At 32.8% G+C, this 21,310-nt stretch overlaps 1 protein-coding gene across 1 annotated transcript in view; it reads left to right on the top strand.

Annotated features, from left to right (window-relative positions):
- Positions 1–21,310, top strand: part of LRRC7 (leucine rich repeat containing 7) — a gene marked incomplete at its 3' end in the record, with an annotated part of 372,290 nt that overhangs the window by 136,143 nt on the left and 214,837 nt on the right. Inside the window, exons 5-6 of the mRNA XM_007466671.1 lie at positions 8,620–8,709; positions 12,715–12,771. Of these exons, the coding sequence (XP_007466733.1) occupies positions 8,620–8,709; positions 12,715–12,771 (147 nt within the window). The remainder of the gene's footprint in view (positions 1–8,619; positions 8,710–12,714; positions 12,772–21,310) is intronic.

Raw genomic sequence — 21,310 nt, 5'->3', positions numbered from 1 at the left:
CTCTTCAACAGTCATGCAATCTCTGACCACCTCCTGGTTCCAAAGCCACTCCACATGTTTTAGGAATTTATTACAGCAGAATCCCAATACCAGATACCAAAATCTGTGTTAGTTTTATAATGCTGTGTAAGAAATTACCATATACTTTGTGGCTTACAACAACACATATTTACTATCTCTAAGTTTCTGTGGGTCAGAAATCTGGTCATGCTCTAGCTGGGTTCCCTGTTTGAGAGTTTCACCAGGCTACCATTAAGGGATCAAACTGCAGTCTCATCTGGAGGCTCAACTGGAAAGAAATACATTTTCAAGCTCATTCAAGTTATTGGCAGAATTCATTTTCTTGCTGTTATAAACCTGTGAGCCCCAGCATTTTGCTGGCTGACAGCTAGAGGCCACTTTTGCCTCCTAAAGGCTGGTGCAGTTCCCAGCCAGGTGACCCTCTCCATAGGCAGTTCACAACATAGCATCTTGTTTCTTCGAGGCCAGCAGCAGAGCAGAGTGAGTATCATAGCAAGATGGAGTCAATAATGTAATATAGTGATGAGAATGACATCATATCCTTTTTACCACATTCCATTGATTAGAAGCAAGTCACAAGTCCTACCAATACTCAAGAAGAGAAGATTTTACCAGGTCATGAACTTCTGAAAGCGAAGATTATGGGGTCCACCTTAGAATCTGCCAAATCTTTTACATCTGTTTTGCTGAGACTTTTTCCCGTCAATAGATGTTGAATTTTGTCAAAGTTTTTCTTAAAAAAATATCTATTGACATGATGATATAAATAAACCCTACCTGGTCATGAAGTATCACATTTTTAATAAATTAATCCCTCTGATTTGATAATATTTTTTAAGGATTTTCCCATCTATATTCATGAGGCATATTAGTCTGAACTTTTTTTTCCTGTATAGTACTATTCAAGTTGCCTATTTTTCCTTGAGTGATTTCTGGTAGTTTGTGTTTTTTAGGAATGTGTACATTTCATATGTTTTCAAACTTATTGGTACCTCATTTTTCATAATATTTTTTATTAGCCCTTTAATATCTATAATATCTCTAGTGATGCTCTCTGTTTCATTCCTGGTATCAATAATTTTTGTCTTCTTTCTTTTTTTACTTGATCAGTTATACCAGAGATTATCAATTTGCTCTATTAAAAAATAGACTTAGGTTTCATTTACTTTTCTTTATAGCTTTTCTGTTTATCTTCTTAGATACAAGAAATCTACAATGTAGTTAAGTCATGAAAACCCTAGAGTATGAAAGTTATAGTTTTAAGTGTTAGCGTACTAGTTTTAGTTTTAGATGTGAACTTTATAGTACAGTCTGAATGCCTTAACCAAGTCACTGGTGAAAATTATTACAATAAAATTGAAATAACAACTTCTCAATGAGAAAGTAAGGACCAACATTTATTGAGAACCTAGAATGTCTCAGCCTTTTAGATTATTTCATTTTCATCTTCACAGCAATTATGAAGTAGATAAATATTACCTATGTAACTTTTTACATATGGAAATGCATATAGTATTTAAATTCCTGGGCTCCTTTTATTATATTTCACAAATCCTGAAGAAACATTTTGATTTTGGTTTAAATTAAAAGATACAATTTGAAAAATCTGAACATTCTTGATGCTCAACAATAAGGAAATTGCTAATAAATTGTGGTACACCTACTGGATGGTTATAAAGATTGTTTATAGGGTGACCATATGTCTCTGTTTGCTCAAGTCATCCCAGTTTATACCTCTTGATGTGGCATGATTAATAATAGTTCCCTTTTAACACTCCAAAGTGTCCTAGTTTGAATGATAGATTATGTAGTCACTCTGGTTATACAGCAAAATTGAAAGATAATTACAAAGTAAAGGGAGAAATCATGATACAAGTTTGCAGTGATGTTAAAATAATTAATTGGAAATTAGATCAAAATTAAATACATGAAATGGTAATAATAGTTGTGTTAAGGAGGTGGAATTATGAGCAACATTTTTCTTTTCTCTTTATTTTCTAAATGTTCTCTGATAATGTTAGGTTAATTTTATAACTTTAAGGTTATAAATTAAAATGTTTAGATGTAAAAGATATTTCCAATTAGAGTAGGAGATTTTACTTTGGCTCCTTAATCAAAACTTATAGCACGTGTATTTTAATTTTGTTTAACTGTTCTAATGGAGGTCAAATGCCTGTAATATGTTTTCATTAAACTTCTAAAGTAAATGCAATTAGAAAAGAAAAATGTTGAAACAAGGATGTCTGTAGCCAATCTTAATCTGCCGATTCCAACAATAAAATTAGCACTGATAAAAGTATTTAAATTAGTATTCTAGTTAATATTGAAAGATCAGAATAAAAACAATACCAAGGAAAAGTGAGCTCCTTGCTCCAATTTAGTGAGTTCTTAATATGGGGTGGGTAATCATTTACTCATTGGAGCAACTCTGGAAGTGGATATTAGTATGATTATTTTATAAAGAAGGAAACTGAGTCTTACAAAGATTAAGTGATCTGTAAAAGACACAGAGATAAATAATTGAAAGAACTGTGATTCAAACTTAGGTCTTCTGACATCAATGCCCACGTGCTCAAGCACTAAACATTTTAGGTGTCTGATTCTAGTGTGCTTTCTTTATTGCTTGAATATGCTGCTAATTAATTTTTAACGGTACGCGGGCCTCTCACTGTTGTGGCCTCTCCCGTTGCGGAGCACAGGCTCCGGACGCACAGGCCCAGCGGCCATGGCTCACGGGCCCAGCCGCTCCGCGGCATGTGGGATCCTCTAGGACCGGGGCACGAACCCGTGTCCCCTGCATCGGCAGGCGGACTCTCAACCACTGCGCCACCAGGGAAGCCCACTAATTAAAAACTTTTTATTGGAGTATAGTTGATTTACAGTTTGTGTTAGTTTCAGGTGTACAGCAAAGTGAATCAGTTATACATATACATATATCCCCTCTTTTTTTTTTTAGATACTTTTCCCATATCGACCATTACAGAGTATTGAGTAGAGTTCCCTGTGCTGTACAGCAGGTTCTTATTAGTTAGCTATCTTATATTTAGTAGTGTGTATATGTCAATCCCAATCTCCCAATTTATCCCTCCCCCCCACCTTATCCCCTGGTAACCATAAGTTTGTTTTCTACCTCTGTGACTCTACTTACATTTTGTGAATAAATCCATTTGTACCCTTTTTTTTTAGTTTCCACATGTAAGTGATATCATGTGATACTTGTCTTTCTGTGTCTGACTTACTTTACTCAGTATGACAATTTCTAGGTCCATCCACGTTGCTGCACATGGCATTATTTCATTATTTTGTATGGCTGAGTAATATTCCATTGTATATATGTACCATTTCTTCTCTATCCATTCCTCTGTTGATGGACATTTAGGTTGCTTCCGTGTCCTGGCTATCGTAAATAGTGCTGAAATGAACATTGGGGTGCATGTATCTTTTCAAATTCTGGTTTTCTCTGGGTTTATGCCCAGTAGTGGAATTGCTGGGTCATATGGTAGTTCTATTTTTAGTTTTTTAAGGAACCTCCATACTGTTCTCCATAGTGGCTGTACCAATTCACATTCCCACCAACAGTGCAAGAGGGTTCCCTTTTCTCCACTTTTAATTTCAGCCATTAATAAAATGAAAATATTTCCTTAGAGAGAGAATTGTTTACCAGTATATATTTTTAAAAATACTTTGAATTTTTTAATAAATCAGTCAAATGTGGAAACCACAGTTACTTTAGGAATGTGAAAGCCTTTAGGAATGTGAAAACCTTTCATTAGAGTTCCCTTACTTAGTGTAAAATGTTGGATTTCATTGAGTATCTTGGAGGAAGATGAAGACAGCCCATGACTTTCATCTTCATTGAGTTTATCTAGCTTGCTAGGGAATATCTTCTTCCTTGCAGGTCCTTGTATGTTGGAAGTTATGATGTTGACAAGTGGGACCACTGTCACTATTAAAGCTACAAAATCATACCATAAAATTAATAATGAATAAAGTTGAATATCTTTTTAGCAGACCTACTGAATATATATTTTCAAATAATATGTTTTCAAAATACAATACTAGATTATTGCAGAGATTAAAAAAATTCCTTGTCCTCAAAGAATGTATAATTTATTCCAGGAATAAAAAATTCCCAAAACTTGTATAAAATATAATCGTTATAAGTATTTTGCTAAATCTATGAATATAATTCTGTGGGGAAGATGAGGAAGAAAGCATTAATTTTGAATCTCAGTGCAGAGTAACCATTCAACAAATTCTTAAGTAAATTGAAATAAAAAATACACGTTATTAAACAAGACATACTGTATAAATATACCCTTTAATTCTACATCTTTAGAAAAGAAAGATTCGATATACAATGTCAACACATCTTTGTTTATAAGCAGACTGAAACAACTGTCTTACTTTGTATTCTGGTTTTTTCATATAACTTCTTTTGCGCAGTCCAATTTTGCAATTGGAATCTGCCCAGTGTAGTCAATTCTTAGATCCTTAGAGAAGTGTTCTATGTAAGAGCCAGATTTTCTTACATGATAAACTTTGCCAGAGAAGCAGCCTAAAGAAATATATTTTTTATCAAAAGAAGTAGTACAATGTAATACCATTTAGTGCATACATGTGTGGAAAAATAGACTAAGGTAAGCTGAGTAGTCCCTATAACTGGAAAATTGGTGTTTTTAAAGGATTTTTATTTATTAATAGTTACAATGTTAAAATAAATTATTAGATAAAAAGTTTTAACATTCTTCTCATTTTACATATTTTAATCTTTTTTGGAAAGTCATAAATGATTTCTTTTCTCAAATGACTATAGAAACCAAAAGGACATCAAAGTAAGATAGTAGTTAAATTGAATTGTAATCTATTGGACATCTGTGCCATTATCATAAAAACTATTTTACTATCAGGATGTGAGCTCTAATGTATTATAGAAAGGAAAAAACAGAGAAAAACAAAGATCTACAATAAATTCTTTTTAATCTTATAGGATAAAGTTCAAACCTTTGCGTCAAGCATTAAGTATCCTATAAATCCTGTCCCCTACTGATATTCTCAAATCTTAATTTCTAATAGTCTTGTACATAAAGTATTCCCTCTAGAACTCATCTTCTCTTTGTCACCCATCTCAGGTGAATTCTTACCTCTATGTTATAGAACCCCTCACTCCTCCCCTGCCTCCTTTCTCTCTCTTTTCTGTTTTTATGAATCCTACCTCCCTTTGGGAGCAAATTTATGGAAACATCCTCTATGAAGCCAGATACAAACAATCCAACTCCAAAATACAAATTGAACCAAGATATTTGTAGCAAAAACAATACATATAAGATCAGCGTCTTAAGAGTGTATAAAGAATTCCTACCAAATTGATATATAAATATTAATTGTGTTTAGTTTGGGTTCCCCAGCAGAAAAGTTTAGAAAATAATTCAAGCAATATATTTAGAAAATGATCTAAGAAAATACTAGTTAAAGATGTGTTATCAAGCTATTTACTAGTATGGACCACTGGTCCTTAGTCTTTCTGGGAAACTCTGGGAAACAGTTTAAACACATATCACAGAGTTGTTAAGCACAATGGGTGAGGGAACTGAGGTATTTATACTCCTTCTAGTCATTAGCTGAGACCTATTCATAGGGACATTAATCTCTTGTAACCAGCAATATAACTTAAGTAAACTCTGGTACACCAGAATATATGTTAAAAATAAATAGAACATATAATAGAAACGCAAACAAAAAACTAGAAGCAGCTGTAATGTTCAATTAGATAGAGAATGATAAATAAATAGTGGTATATTCATACAATGGAATACTATGCTATGGTGATCAGTCATCTACATCAAAATGAATGAATTTCATTTAACTAATCAGTGAATTATTTAATAATATGAATTATTAAAAGTCTCAGAAAAATATTCATAGTATGATTTGATTTATATAATGTTCAAAAACATGCAAAACCATGTGACTTTTTTTCTTTTTTTAGGGATTTATATAGGTGTGGTAAAACTCCTTAAAAAGCAGAAGGGTAAACATCATTCAGGAATTTGTGGAGCAAATAGATGTAGTCAGGGAGGGACACCTAGAGGGTGTTAAAGGCACCGATTCTATTTATTAAATTATACTGTGGGTACATATATACTCTTTTATTTTTTTTAACATCTTTATTGGAGTATAATTGCTTTACAATGGTGTGCTAGTTTCTGCTTTATAACAAAGTGAATCAGCTATACATATACATATATCCTCATATCTCCTCCCTCTTGCATCTCCCTCCCACCCACCCTCCCTATCCCTCTCCTCTAGGTGGTCACAAAGCACTGAGCTGATCTCCCTGTGCTATGCGGCTGCTTCCCACTAGCTATCTATTTTACACTTGGTAGTATATATAAGTCCATGCCACTATCTCACTTTGTCCCAGCTTACCCTTCCCCCTCCCTGTGTCCTCAAGTACATTCTCTATGTCTGCATCGTTATTCCTGTCCTTTTTTTTTTTTTTTTAGATTCCATATATATGTGTTAGCATACTGTATTTGTTTTTCTCTTTCTGACTTACTTCACTCTATGACAGACTCTAGGTCCATCCACCTCACTACAAATAACTCAATTTCGTTTCTTTTTATGGCTGAGTAATATTCCGTTGTACATATGTGCCACATATTCTTTATCCATTCATCTGTCAATGGACACTTAGGTTGCTTCCGTGTCCTAGTTATTGTAAATAGAACTGCAATGAACATTGGGGTACATGACTCTTTGAATTACGGTTTTCTCAGGGTATATGCCCAGTGGTGGGATTGCTGGGTCATATGGAAGTTCTATTTTTAGATTTTTAAGGAACCTCCATATTATTCTCCATAGTGGCTGTATCAATTTACATTCCCACCAACAGTGCAAGAGGGTTCCCTTTTCTCCACACCCTCTCCAGCATTTATTGTTTCTAGATTTTTTGATGATGGCCATTCTGACTGGTGCGAGGTGATACCTCATTGTAGTTTTGATTTGCATTTCTCTAATAATTAGTGATGTTGAGCATTCTTTCATGTGTTTGTTGGCAATCTGTATATCTTCTTTGGAGAAATATCTGTTTAGGTCTTCCGCCCATTTTTGGATTGGGTTGTTTGTTTTTTTGATAAGGAATTGCATGACTGCTTGTAAATTTTGGAGGTTAATCCTTTGTCAGTTGCTTCATTTGCAAATATTTTCTCCCATTCTGAGGGTTGTCTTTTCATCTTGCTTATGGTTTCCTTTGCTGTGCAAAAGCTTTTAAGTTTCATTAGGTCCCATTTGTTTATCTTTGTTTTTATCTCCATTTCTCCAGGGGGTGGGTCAAAAAGGAACTTGCTGTGATTTATGTATAGAGTGTTCTGCTATACTCTTTTATATACATAAAACATTTCATAACCAAAGATTGGTCAGAGGAAGAGAAACCATGCAATGAAACTCAGATATAGTGTTCCAGGAGTAGGGGGAAGAGCAGGAATAGTATATTAGAAGTCCAGAAGGAGAGAACAATCAGTGATGGCAACTGTTGCTAGGCAGTGTGGGTTATGAAATGAAATGAAGTTAATGGAATTAGGGCTTAAGAGCCTTTGGTGAGTGCAGTTTCAGTAATAGAGTTAGGGTAGATGCCAGAAAGCAATAGCTTGTGGAGTAAAGTAAAAAATAGTGAGTAGAGGCAGCTCTTTAAATAATTTTGTCAGCAAATTCAAGGAAGGAGATAGGTCGGAATTTTAGGGGAAGGCAGATATGAACAGTATTTAGAAGTATTTTGTGAAAGAACATGGTCTTGTCTAAAGCCTAGATAAAAACATTAAAAATTTTAAGTAGAAATTTAATTATTAAAAAATAATATCCTTTTAAGAAAAATCCTGGAGTTAAATCTTTTTGGTAAAACTGATTTAAACATTTCAAGTAATTGTTTTATCTAAGTAGTAGGATTTTCCCATAGGATATTTTCTCAACTCTTTTAATGTTTCTTAAAGTCTTTAGGATTCGGTTTAATTACTGTGACAATGTTTTTATTCAATGCACATGAATTGGATCAATTTGAATTATAATGTACATGTATGTTGGGCCTGCATTAAAGAAATTATCAGTTAAAGGGACAAAATACTCCTTCCCTTTTCATGTTGGGCAGCTTTAGTCATCATTGTCACAAACTGTAGACAAATTTTAATGATTAACTGAATGAGTAGATAGCATTTCCTGACTATATATGTGAATATGCTATTGGGAAAAAACATTAAATTTAAAATTACAAAACATGTCATACAACTTGAAATTTCCATAAAAATATCTCACTGGTGTGCATAAGGTTAGGGCAACAGTAAGAAATGATGTCTCTGACTTTGGCAATAACATAAATCTCAGCATAGGAAAGTAGTGTGGAGGTGGGTGAATGCCAATTTATTTAAATAACAGGCAAAATTTTCAAGCTGTAACAACATGCTCAGTAAATTCTTCCATTACTGTGATACCAAAGGAGAGTTGAAAATTTATTACACTTCTATTTTTTCTCCTTAGAGATATATTTTTTTGTTCTGTTTCTATGGCAACATCTATGCAATGACTAAACCTTTAACTCCTTTCTAGACTCCCTGATGGCTTCACACAGCTTCTAAACCTGACCCAGCTCTACCTGAATGATGCCTTTCTTGAATTTCTTCCAGCCAATTTTGGAAGGTAAGAATAAGAAGTTTAAACGATACAGTTTTCTTTCACTTTAGGTAAGTACTGTACCAGCACCAGTAGGTGAGGCTTCAAAAGTGACCGTTGGAATTAAATACACCCTCATTCTTGTCCAGTAAATGAGACCATGTCAATTAATGAAACATTTTGCAAAAAATAAAGTTAGGTCTTTACATGTCATTAATAATCAAATTCCAGATGAATTAAAGAGTTAAATATAAAATCAGAAATGATCTGGAAAAATATGCACATGGATATTTTTGACTCTTGGGTTGGAAAATGCCTTTATAGCATAGAAACAAAAGGAAATATCATAAATGAATAGATTTGAATTAGTAAAATGCTTTTAAAATAAAATATTAGAAAATATTTTTTAAATTAAAGTAAAACAATAAATAGGAAAATATTTCCACTGAATATGGAAAGTAAATTATATCCTTAACTTATAAAGAATTCTTACAAATGAGTATGAAGTTAAACTTCTCATTAGGAAAAAATGGGTAAATGACACATACTGGCAGTTCATAATAAATGTACAAATTGGCAACACAAAAATTGTTTATCATCATAACTAATAAAAATAGTACAAATTAATACGGCAACAAAGGGCCTTTGTGCTCTAGCATGTTATAAAAAGTGTAAAGTTATTTATAGACTATGAGGAAAGAGATAACCTCACACTGCTGATGAAACTGCAGAATGTTATATACTCCTTGCAGGGCAGTGTGCTTTAAAAGATTTGAAAATATTGGGCTTCCCTGTTGGCGCAGTGGTTGAGAGTCCGCCTGCCGATGCAGGGGACACGGGTTCGTGCCCCGGTCCGGGAAGATCCCACATGCTGTGGAGCGGCTGGGCCCATGAGCCATGGCTGCTGAGCCTGCGCGTCTGGAGCCTGTGCTCTGCAACAGGAGAGGCCACAACAGTGAGAGGCCCACGTACAGCAAAAAAAAAAAAAAGATTTGAAAATATTTACAACTACTGCCTTTGTAATTCATTCCTAGAAATGTATCATATCATCATGTATCACACTAGGATTTATGGACAAGGATGTTTATCATTATTTACAATATGAAAAATATGGAAGCACACATCCATCTAGGAGATTGGTTGAATATATTATGGAACATCCATATGACAATACCATGTAGCAATTTATAATCTTGCCTAGAGGAATATCTTTTAATTCCTATGATGTTATGTTCAAAACATATCATAGCTATATATAAGCTGTATTTTCCATACTAATATGAATGTACATGAAATAAAAGACTATTTCCTTGGAAGTGAAATTATGGATGATTTTTATTTTCATCTTTATATTTTCAATGTTTTCTAGATGTTCTAGAGTGAATTTTTTTTCTTTCAGTTGTATTGAGATATAATTGACACAACACTATATGAGTTTAAGGTATATAACATAGTAATGACAAATTTATTACAAAATGATTAGGACAATAAATTTAGTTAACATCCATTACCTCATATAATAACAAAGAAAAAGTTTTTTGCCTTGTGATGAGAATTTTTAGAATTTACTCTCTTAGGAGCTTTCAAATATACCATGTGCCATACAGCAGTGTTAACTATAGTAATACTGCTGTGCATTACATCCCTAGTACTTATTTATCTTATAACTGTAAAGTTGTGTCTTTTGACTACCTTCACCCAGTTCCCCCCACCCCACCCCCACCTCTAGTAACCACAAGTCTGATCTCTTTATCTATGAGGTTTCTTTTTTCTTTTTATATTTCACATGTAAGTGAGATTACGCAGTATTTGTCTTTCTCTGCCCAACTTATTTCACTCAGCATAATGCCCTCAAGGTCCATCCATGTTGTTGCAAATGGCAGGATTTTCTTCTTTTTTATGGCTTTATATATATATATATATATATACACACACACACACACACACACACACACACACACACACACACACGCATACATATATATGCACATATTTTCTTTATCCATTTATCTGTCAATGGAAACTTTCTTTCCATGTCTTGGCTATTTTAAATATAAAAGATATATCTTGAAAGTTAAGACATTTTAAGTTTATTGTTAACTGCATTTTTCTAAATGATCATCTTTAAAATTGTTCAAATAACTGACTGAGTGTAACTCGACACCAATCTGTTGGCAGAAGCTAATATATGACATTAAGAAGAACCCAGTGGAATAATGAAGTCCCTTAACAGGTAGCAGCCTCCATTTGCATACAGAAATCACCTCGAAAGTTTTTTCCAAATTCCCTTACTTTTGTAGATCATGATTTCACAATACCTACAAATACCATACACTTGGGCAGTTCTGAAAATTCACAGATATTCAAAAGAGCATTTGCCTCATTTCTAAATGAATTGATACTTCACCATTTGTCCACATAAAGTAGATTTTCCTCTGGTACTGATGGTAACACTACAAATATACCTTTGGTTTATTAAATCAGGAAATGTTTATCTCCCTAAGACACACTTTTGCATTTTGTCCATTCTTTTTTACTAATCCTAATATAGGGGAAGAAATTTGGGCAAACAGATAACATAATATCAAAACCCAAACCACTTAGAAATTAGAATTCAATTTTATGTGAATTGTCTGCCAAAAAAATGCTCTTTTTTATTATTGTAATCTAAAAAGCTCTATAACTTTCAGCTGGATAATTTAACAAAAGAATGTTTTAAGATACTTTCCAAAACCTGAGATTTAGTGCCCCTAAAGGCCAATCTAAGTCATAAAATATTATTACAACAGTACAAATATGAAGATTTGAGATATATAATTGTTTAAGAAACTTCTTTAGTGATATACCCATGCTCTGAAGAACTAAATCACTTTATTTCAAATAAAGATTGAGTTATAAGATTAAAAATAAATTGGAAATTTGGTAGAACTCAAAACACAAAGGAAAGGAGAAGAGAACTAGTTGAATATCTAAAAGCACAGTAAATATGGGACCTTGTAGGTGAATTGTATAGTTCAAATAGTGAAATATTCCCACATCACTAAGGATTTGGATAATTCAATTAATATTTGTCCTAAAGTAGCCTCAACTGAGTACATTTTAAAGCTCAGTATAGGCATTAGTAACAATAGCATGTCCCAGATTGCAAACACTAACAAATACTTAAATGTGAAAATGCATTTCTAATTACAAATGTTATGCAAGCAACAGAAACTGTGAACACTTCTCATCCCCTTCACAAGATTATCCCAACTCCAGTACTGTCATAGGATAGATGATACTATACATTTTTAAATGTGCATCCACTTGAAATGTTCAGATGTTAATCTGAGTCAATTAAATATGGTATATTATAGCACTTTTCCCATTTTTCAATTAAAGAATAGTAATAACGTAACACATACTAAAACTTATGGTGTGCCAGGCATTATGCTTTACATGTGTGACATCATTTAATATTCGAAACCCTATAAATTTTGTACTATTATCACATACTCATTATAGATGAGGAAACTGGAGTTATGAGGAGTTAATTAATTTGCCCAGTGTCACACGGCAAAAAACAGATAGGATATGAAAGAGTCTGAATTTTACCCAGATCTGTCTGATCACAAAGCTCAAGCTTTTAACCAGTATGCTATATTATTTGCGTTAAAAATTCATTTATTGTCTCTTGAGGGGAAGTATCACCATGTTTCAGTGAATGCAGCATCTAGTATTTAGTAGATATTCAATAATCTGTTGAATGCATACAATCAAACAACAGTGAATATAATTTTATAAAACATAGGAGATTTAGATTACTTGGTCTCGATATCTTTGAAAGAACTTTATTTTTAGGAAAGGGATATTTGTTATTCTCCAATGTTGATGCAACCCTACTCATAACCAATTTGCATAATTCTTAAAAATCTGTAACCATGGTATGTAATGTTTGGGCATAGTTGTTTGGATAATAAAGTAACAGTTTACCATAAGAATATTGTTTTATAGAGAAATATTAAGAAGCAATTTTTAAATTTATTTCTACAGACTTGCCAAATTGCGGATATTGGAGTTAAGAGAAAATCACTTGAAAACTCTACCAAAGTAAGTGGCTGAGTATTTTCTAAGTTTGAATTGTGATTTTTCACTAGTAGGAAAAAGACAGCTATTTTTATCTTGGCTATGCTTTGTCATTATGATTGAGTTAATATTTCTACAATTTTTTTCTAGGGGCTAAAATGTACAGTGTATTATAAGGGATTCATATCAAGAATGTATCTGCTTTATAAAACTGTGTAATTACAAGTAAATGTGGGAAGAGCCCATTTAAGATTCTTCTTAAACATACACACCAGGAAGTTACTGCATTGAAACTTAAGAAACTGACATTTTTATAGCCCCCAAACAATCAACAGTTTCAAAAGGTTCAACCTAATAGAATGCTTAACATATCAAGTTAATTTATGGTTTGCGATAATTTTGTTTTTAAATCAAAAATACACAAAAATATTTCATAAAATTGATGTTTTTAGAGATCCTAAAATGATTTGGCAGAAAATTTATATTTATACATTCTTTCAAACTATACCTTTTTAACAGTCTGTTTAAAATCTGGTTTACATAAAAATACAGAATATTTTTATGTAAAAACTAATCTCCAACATTTTATTCAATGTTTAGTTTAATAAACTTGTTTCATCCTGCTTTGCCTTATTTATGTCTAATGATAGAATTTTGTGCTGTACAGAAAAAAATATCTTTGAAAGTCAAAAATTATTTAAAGTGGGGATTTTTTTACTCAAATAAATAATTATGACTTGTATATGCTACAGTTAAAATATTGAAAGTACTATGTTGCTATTTTAACCCTCCTGCAGTATTGCTGAAAAATATTGAGTACAGTGATTAATTTTTGAAACATATCAGCAGGATTTAGAGACCTTTCGTCTGCTGAACCAAAACTTAATTTTAATTTTTTCTTTTTATATTCCTTCTCTAAGAAAACTACACTGAATTCGTTGATTTTTTTCAGCCAGTATATCAGTCCAATACTATCAAGTACATTTTGTTACATAGATATGTATGAAAATTCTGTCAGGGCAATATAAAGCTTTCAATAATTATACGGATTTAATTTAAATATATACATAGAGATAAAACATCTATTCATTCCTCCATAAGTGGAAGACAAGGAGAGAACGTGAAAAGGAGAAATGTCACCATATCTGGATAACCTGCACTTTTGAGTGGTCTTTCTGTAAGCCAAAGCACTATGCATAGTCTTGGAAGGCACCTCTTCCACGTTGGGGGCACAAACAGAAATGTGAATATGGTTGAAAGTGTTACTTGTTCAGCATTAATCTACTGCAAATGCATTTCCATCCCCCATGTTTTAAATGTCTCCATTTAAAGTAGAGTGAAAACAAGGCTAATTACACACTAAACTATGGTGAAAGAGCAATTGTCTCCTTCACCTAAACATGAACATTTGGGTCAAAGAGAAAATATTGATGGTGTGGAGGAGAATCCTTTCCCCTCTGCTCTTAAATAAGTTTTGATATGAAATAAAAAATAAATCTGACACAGGTTGTCAGGTTTTTAAATATGTATTTTTAAAATATAAAATTTAAATGTAAAGCCTGACCATAGATGGGTAATATGGACTTTATATTACCAGAGTAATATGGTAATGTATTACCAGAGTTCAGAGTAATGAGTAACAATGCTCATAATTGGTGAATGGGTATTCTGTAGGCTGTGAGACAGTGGCCCAGTATCAAACAGAATTCAAATAAGTAGAATAATATGCATTTAACTTTGTTTGGCATTTTAAAAAAACACTTGTAAAGATGTGTGGAAATGACACAGAGTCTCCTTGGTAGACTGTTATATTTGTACAATTTGTATAGCTGTTACAGTTTTTACATTTAAAAAATCTGCAAAATTATTTTCAATCTAGTATGCTTATTTTTTACCTTATAGACAAAAATCAAAAGAACCAAGGACATGCATAATGTATGGTGAACTTTATCCTAGTTTTGATGTCTATAAAAATGAGAATTGCAGAAAGTTCTGTCGTGAATAAAGATAAACTCTGTTTTTATTATGTATTATATGTAGTACCTTCTGATCACCAATCTAGACCTGTAATAGAGAGACATATGAGAGCTTTCTACTATCCTTTATTTTTACACTTCTAATGAAAATAAAGGAAGAAAGATAGTTTTTGGAAAAAACAATTTTAGCTTTTTAATAATTACTCCAAGAAGAGATAGCTCATGATTTCCTCATGGACACAAACAAGATGTCAAATGTTTAGCAGGTCTTCAGTGATTTTTCTCTTCTTTTCATCTTCTGTCTTAAAGTCTAAATGCCTGTAAAGCTATGAAAAATGTAAAAATGTGAAGAATTATGATATAACATACATTAAAATGTCTCTTTAAGGTAAACTGATAGAGACTTTTGATATGTGCAGATTTTAGGACAAATTCTTTCTGTTATTAAATAGAATTTAGCATTATCAATTTTTTCACACTGTTCCTTTCCTAAGGTACACATTTGCTTAAAACTCATTGACACAGTCATTCTTGATTGTGTGTAATAATTGAGGACATTGAATATCTGGAAAAAACTAGATAACCAAAAAGAAAAAAACCTTTGACTTCTATGATAAAATTTGTCCTCATAGCAGAATTATCCTCTTAATTAATTTTGAAGGGTCGTCCAAAAATGAATTTGTTCCCATTTTGGAGCTTTTGCACTATTTGTTTCTCTCTGGAATTCTCTTATCTCAAATCTTTTCAGGCTAGAGCTTCCTCAGGATTCCTATCTTTCTTCAAACGGTGCCTCCTTGGAGGCTTTCCCCGATCACATCATATAAGGTTGCTCCCCCTTAGCCTTTATACCATTTCACTCTTCCGTTAGATTTTTCACACTTATGGTTATCTAAATTGTATTGACCTTTTGTTTGCTTGGAGATGATCTCCTCAGGAGAACATAAGTTCTGTTCAGAAAAGGAATTTTTTGTTTTGTCACTGCTGAATCTCCCGTGCCTAAAGCAGTGCCCAGCATATAGGGGAGTACTCAATGAATAAACAAGAATGCTGATATATTGATTCACAATGAGAAATATCTGTCATGTGACCTGGACATTTTGTGTCACTTGATTATTTTTTCCCATAGAAAATAATATAAGATACAAAATATTAAAATAAGATGAGTCTTTGGTGAGCATCATGAAGGCAAAAAGAGTAAATAGTTAGTGGATTCTCAATGGCTGATAGCTGGGCCTTGAATTTTAAACCCACACACACACACACACACACACACACACACACACACACTCTCTCTCTCTCTCTCTCTCTCTCTCTCTCTCTCTCTCTCTTCTTCAGGTGGTTTCAAGTTACATATAATAACCAAGTCATGACAATGGAAGAAAATAATTTCAAATTAAGGCAATTAATACTTATAACAACTAAAGAAAATCCAAAAGTATTATGACTTATTTCTTTGACTTTGTCATTAAAAAGTGATACATTTAGTTAAGAAACGTATGTCAAGATGAAAATAAAGGGATAAGATAATATTTTAAAATGAAATTGAGGAACCGTTTCCATGGAAGTAACGTAACAGCATACAAATGGTTAGTAATAATGATGGGTTTTATCTTTAAATAAACATTTTCCATTTTTATGAGAATTTTTCTAAAACCTTAAAGTTAAAATATGGCCTGTCTGTTGATAACATAACGAAGACTGTGACTTTGTTGCAAATTGAGCCAAAATATGATGTTGTGTAAATTTGTCTGTGATAATTATAAAAATATGAAATCATATGAAGAAAGGAAACACAGGTTAAGCTAATATTAATGTTTATATTTGCCCTGCCACCTGGGAACACAAGGCATGAAATGTGATTCCTCGATCCACTGTCATAATAGAATAACTAAGAGAGGAATATTTCAAACATGTTGCAGTGGAATTGCTGGGGAAATATCAATAAGTAAGTAAACCCTGGTGAACAAATCCAAAAGGGGAAAAATGGATGAACTTGGTGGATAAGGAACTCTAAGAGTTGTTAGAAGAAAGGATTCAATTAGAGAAATGATAAGTCTGAAGTAACAATGACTTCTTTTAGATCCTAGACTCTTTGTGAAGCTGGAAAAAGCTATGGAATCCAGAAACATATTAATTGTAAAATCCGAATTGTCTCTGTTTCCAATATATTCATAACCCATTGTGAGTTTTCACATTTTGATTTTCACCTAGAAGTAGATTTGGCTTTTTATGTAAAATAAACCTTGTCAAAATACCTAGTATACTATGACAGAGCACCAAAAAGAGGGCCCTCTCAATTTTAGAGAACCAAATTTGTTGAGTGGATTGTTTTAATCATATAACTGTTTCTAGTATATTCACTCAAAAGATAACATTTTATTGAGCAAATTTTCTTTGGGGTTATTAATAGAATTTTATTTCACTATCATCTATGACAATTTTTGGACTCTCCATAGAAAAAAATCATTAAGGAATAATTGAAAGGAAAACTTGCCAAGTATAAGCATGAATGATACTTTGAAACTTCTAGGCTATGTAAGCTTGAAAACTAGTAAATGATGTATCTATTATTTACATGATTTTATTCCTTGAGCATCATTGCTTTTATTGTGTTCCCCCCCACCCAAAGACAAAGGTTCAGAAACTCTACAGTATTCCCCCTCTGTGAATCTCTAAAGACACACACACAACACACATATATTCACAGAAGGCGCAGAAGCATAGTACGTTATCTGGAAATGCTCTAAGAAAAAGATCCCCTTGAATTATAAATATAAATTGAAACCAGAGGTACATTAAAGCACTGTTAATGAGAGACACTAGATCATGAAAGTTAAGAAAAGATGGAGGGAATGTTTCAGACTGAAGAAGACTAAAGAGGCATTATAACTAAAAGTAGTGTTTCTGAATTGGTTCTTCTGCTATTAAAAAAAAAATTTATTGGGACACCTGGCAAAACTTGCAAAACTTGGGTAGGGTCTGATGATTAGATGATAGCAATGTATCAATGTTAATTTCCTAATTTGGAGGGTTGCTTTGGTTTGGTAGGAGAATGTTTTTGTTTGTAACAAATACACACTAAAGTACTGGGGAATGATGGGATACCATGTTTGCAGTTTACCATCGAGTAGTTCAGAACAGTTATTTGTATAGTACTTTGAACTTTTTATAATTTTTTTCATTGTTTCAACATAAAAACTTATTTTAAAAAGCTATTTTCATACAAAAATTCTTTAAAAATTAAAAAATAAACACTATTAACACTGAGAAAATTATCAGCTTTATGTCCAAAATGCTTGTAGATACAGAGGGCCAGGGGAGAGTATGTATTTATGTGCTAAAATGCTTAACTATTTATAAAAATGAGAATTTCAGTGATAGAGGTTTTATATATGTGAATAATATATATATTGTGGATTTTTTCCTAACCTGAATGGCAATAAATACTCCATATTCATAATTTCCACTCAAATTTCTGTTTATTTGCAAATAACATGTTTTTAGTTTTCATATAAGTTCATTTATATTTTTTTAAATAAGATTATTCTTTAGGCAGACTTACAAAAATATAATGTATTTGTCATGTTTTCTTTTTTAAAATGTCTCTTCCTTTATTATCTATTTTCCTACCAGTTATCATTGTCAGCATAATGAAGAAAAAGTCATAAAATAATATGTATTCGAAACTGGACAGGTGTGACTAAGTCATTTTCTATTCTCATTTCAGTGTCCTATTAATGAATTTATCTCATTTGGCATTAATGTACTGGCTACTACAATGAAATACATCAATAGTTTCCTTAGCACTATTGTAACAAAAAATTCCTTTGTCAGGCACAGCTTACAGAATAGCTTTTTGATGTTTCTATTAACTCTTTTTGTGACTGTAATACATAACTGAATACAGTGTGTTCTTATAATGGTACTACCTTATGCTTTTATGAATGAATATCAATTTACAAGGTATGGTGTTTTGTTACACCCATGGTACCCTCCCATTTTGGGTTTTCTTTATCGAAGGTGATAATGTGACAAGCTAGCTAATCAAGGGTAACCGTATTAGTGGATTAGAGAATTGCACTTAGAACTAGGATTTTTTTTTTACTTCTCACAGGGTCTTATATTTTAAATTCAAATGAAATAAGTGATAATTATGACATGTTATATTTGAAAGCATCCAACAAATTATAATGCATTCTAACAATATAATTATTAGATGCCCTTCTAAATTATCAAACATATGCTTTCCAACGATTCACAAAAGAGTGTGAGCTCCCTAACATGTGAGCTAATTATATTTCTTTTTAGCCTTGTGTTTTCAACATAAAATTAAGATTGAGAGTATTGTGGTTAGCTAAGGTTGTGTCGAGTCCAGTGAGGAGTTAGGGGGAGGGCACAAAACCACATAAAACCATGGGATCAAATCGCTCTTTTCAGAATACTTCAATCAATAGCCACTCTGATCCCTGATGATTAAATTTACCAAAAGATGAAAATGGTCTGGTATAATAGCGAGATTGAAAGTGCTATGACTTCAGTTTCATAAGATCTCAAGGCTTAGTCTCTCATGGAACAATTAGCCTATACTTAGTTCTATTTCACCTAAGAAGAACCAGAATGTACTTGAATGAGGGTATACTTTGCAGTCAGACAAACCTGGACTTGTATTCAGGCCCTTGCTTCTTGTTTATGAATTATTTAACTTCTTTGAACTTCAGTGTCTTTATTTTAAAAGAATATTGGGTGGTCATTGCCTTCTTTAAACTGTGAAATATATTTTGCATAATAGTTGATAAAAATGAGTCATGATTATTTAGAACCAGAAAAGCATTTAAACAAAAGTGTGTTCTATGGTACTTAGACAACTTAAAAGCATTCAAGGAAAGATTAGCATAAACGAGATGAAAAGACAACCCTCAGAATGGGAGAAAATATTTGCAAATGAAGCTACTAATCAATTCTTAAAGACTTTTATTTTTTCTTTTTAAGGTTTGTAGTTTCTTTGGGTGAATTGAACTCAGATAGTAAAAGACATGATAAAAAAATAAATAACTCTCAACAAGAACTGAGAGGAACATATTCAACATTTGCAGATTTACAAATTCAAACAATTTAATGTGGATGATTGCTCTCCCTTCTATGAAAAAATGTAATATCTTTACTAAAGATATAATATATTCTGAGCTTTACATTAGTGTTGATCTTGGTCTCAGAGTCTTGTAAAAATATACAAAGACACAAAGGACCTAGCTAACAGACTACTCCTGTGGTCTCAGATATGGTGAATTGCACACATTTACTTGATTTCAAATTCCATATTCCAATAGCCAGAACTCAGATGGAATATTCACCACATATCAAAACTGAAATCTCCTTCATCTCTCTTCTCCACTCACCACTCCAGGGAAAACCAAATCAAACCAAACCAAACCAAACAGAAATCCCAGGCATCTTATTATATACTGCCTAGTGACAGTACCATCCACCTAATTACAGAAATTAGAAATCTCAATTCTACTTTCCTCTCCTACTACCCCCAAATCCACTGTCCATCAACTTATGCCACATCTAAACACTCTTCTCTACTTTCTGTCATTGCCCTACTTGAGGTCTTTAATATTACCTGTCTTAGCCTGCAGTAACTCATTCTTCCTATCTCCTCCATTGGAATCCATCTCCTTATTCTTGTCAGAGCAAGCTTTCTTACTAAAATACACCATGACACATGTCAATGTAAAAACTCACAATGACTGCCCACAGCTTGCAAAAGACAAACATGTCAAGACACTTCACAGCTTAGAGTCAACATTTCCAGTGTCATTATCTTTCAACATTCACCATCCCACAGGGTGTCTCTGCTATATACAGTATACAATGCACCTTTGTATCTCCAAGCATATTTCTTAGAACCTTCCCTTTTTCTCTCTGAAAAACTCCAAATCATCCCTTAATTTTCCCATCACTTTTGCTGTGAAATTAGCCATGGATTCTACATTCAGAGTGGTAGCTTAGAAACTCTGCTAGAGTTTTTTCAAGGCAGAGTTTCACAGGAATTTTGATCTGATTATAGTCTGACTCAGGAATCTAATAAGCTTCATTTTGTGAGAGATTTTTTTGTCATCTTGACTATGTTATTTGAAGCTCCAACCCCACAATCCAACTCTCAAGGAAGCAACTGCTGAGCAGCATGCTTTTTTCTTTCCAATTACTAATTTTGGGATGGAACAGTTTCAGCAACGGTGGACACTCAAGAGGAAATGGTGAATTGATTTTCACTAGGGTCCTTCTCTGGTATTTTAGAAAGTGCATGAAAAAACTAATCATTAGGAGATATGTTTTATTCCAGCATTTGAAAAGCTTTCCCTGCCACCTGTTTTGATTTTCACTTTTAAAAGACTCTTGATGAGTAAACAACAAACTATTACTCATAATTGGCTCAATAGGACACATGAAAACAAGTGAAATATATCTAACTCTCCATAGATTTTCTGCTTTCTTTGTGCCTCTGCTCTTCTCTCAATTCAAGGCAGGGTTAATTCAGGTCTTTCAATATGCAAAATACATCCTAAAAAATCTTGATTTCCTGC

This window comes from Lipotes vexillifer, unplaced genomic scaffold (genome assembly GCF_000442215.2).
Source record: "Lipotes vexillifer unplaced genomic scaffold, Lipotes_vexillifer_v1.1 scaffold797, whole genome shotgun sequence".
Taxonomy (NCBI): domain Eukaryota; kingdom Metazoa; phylum Chordata; class Mammalia; order Artiodactyla; family Lipotidae; genus Lipotes; species Lipotes vexillifer.
This window is presented reverse-complemented; position numbering and strand designations above follow the sequence as displayed.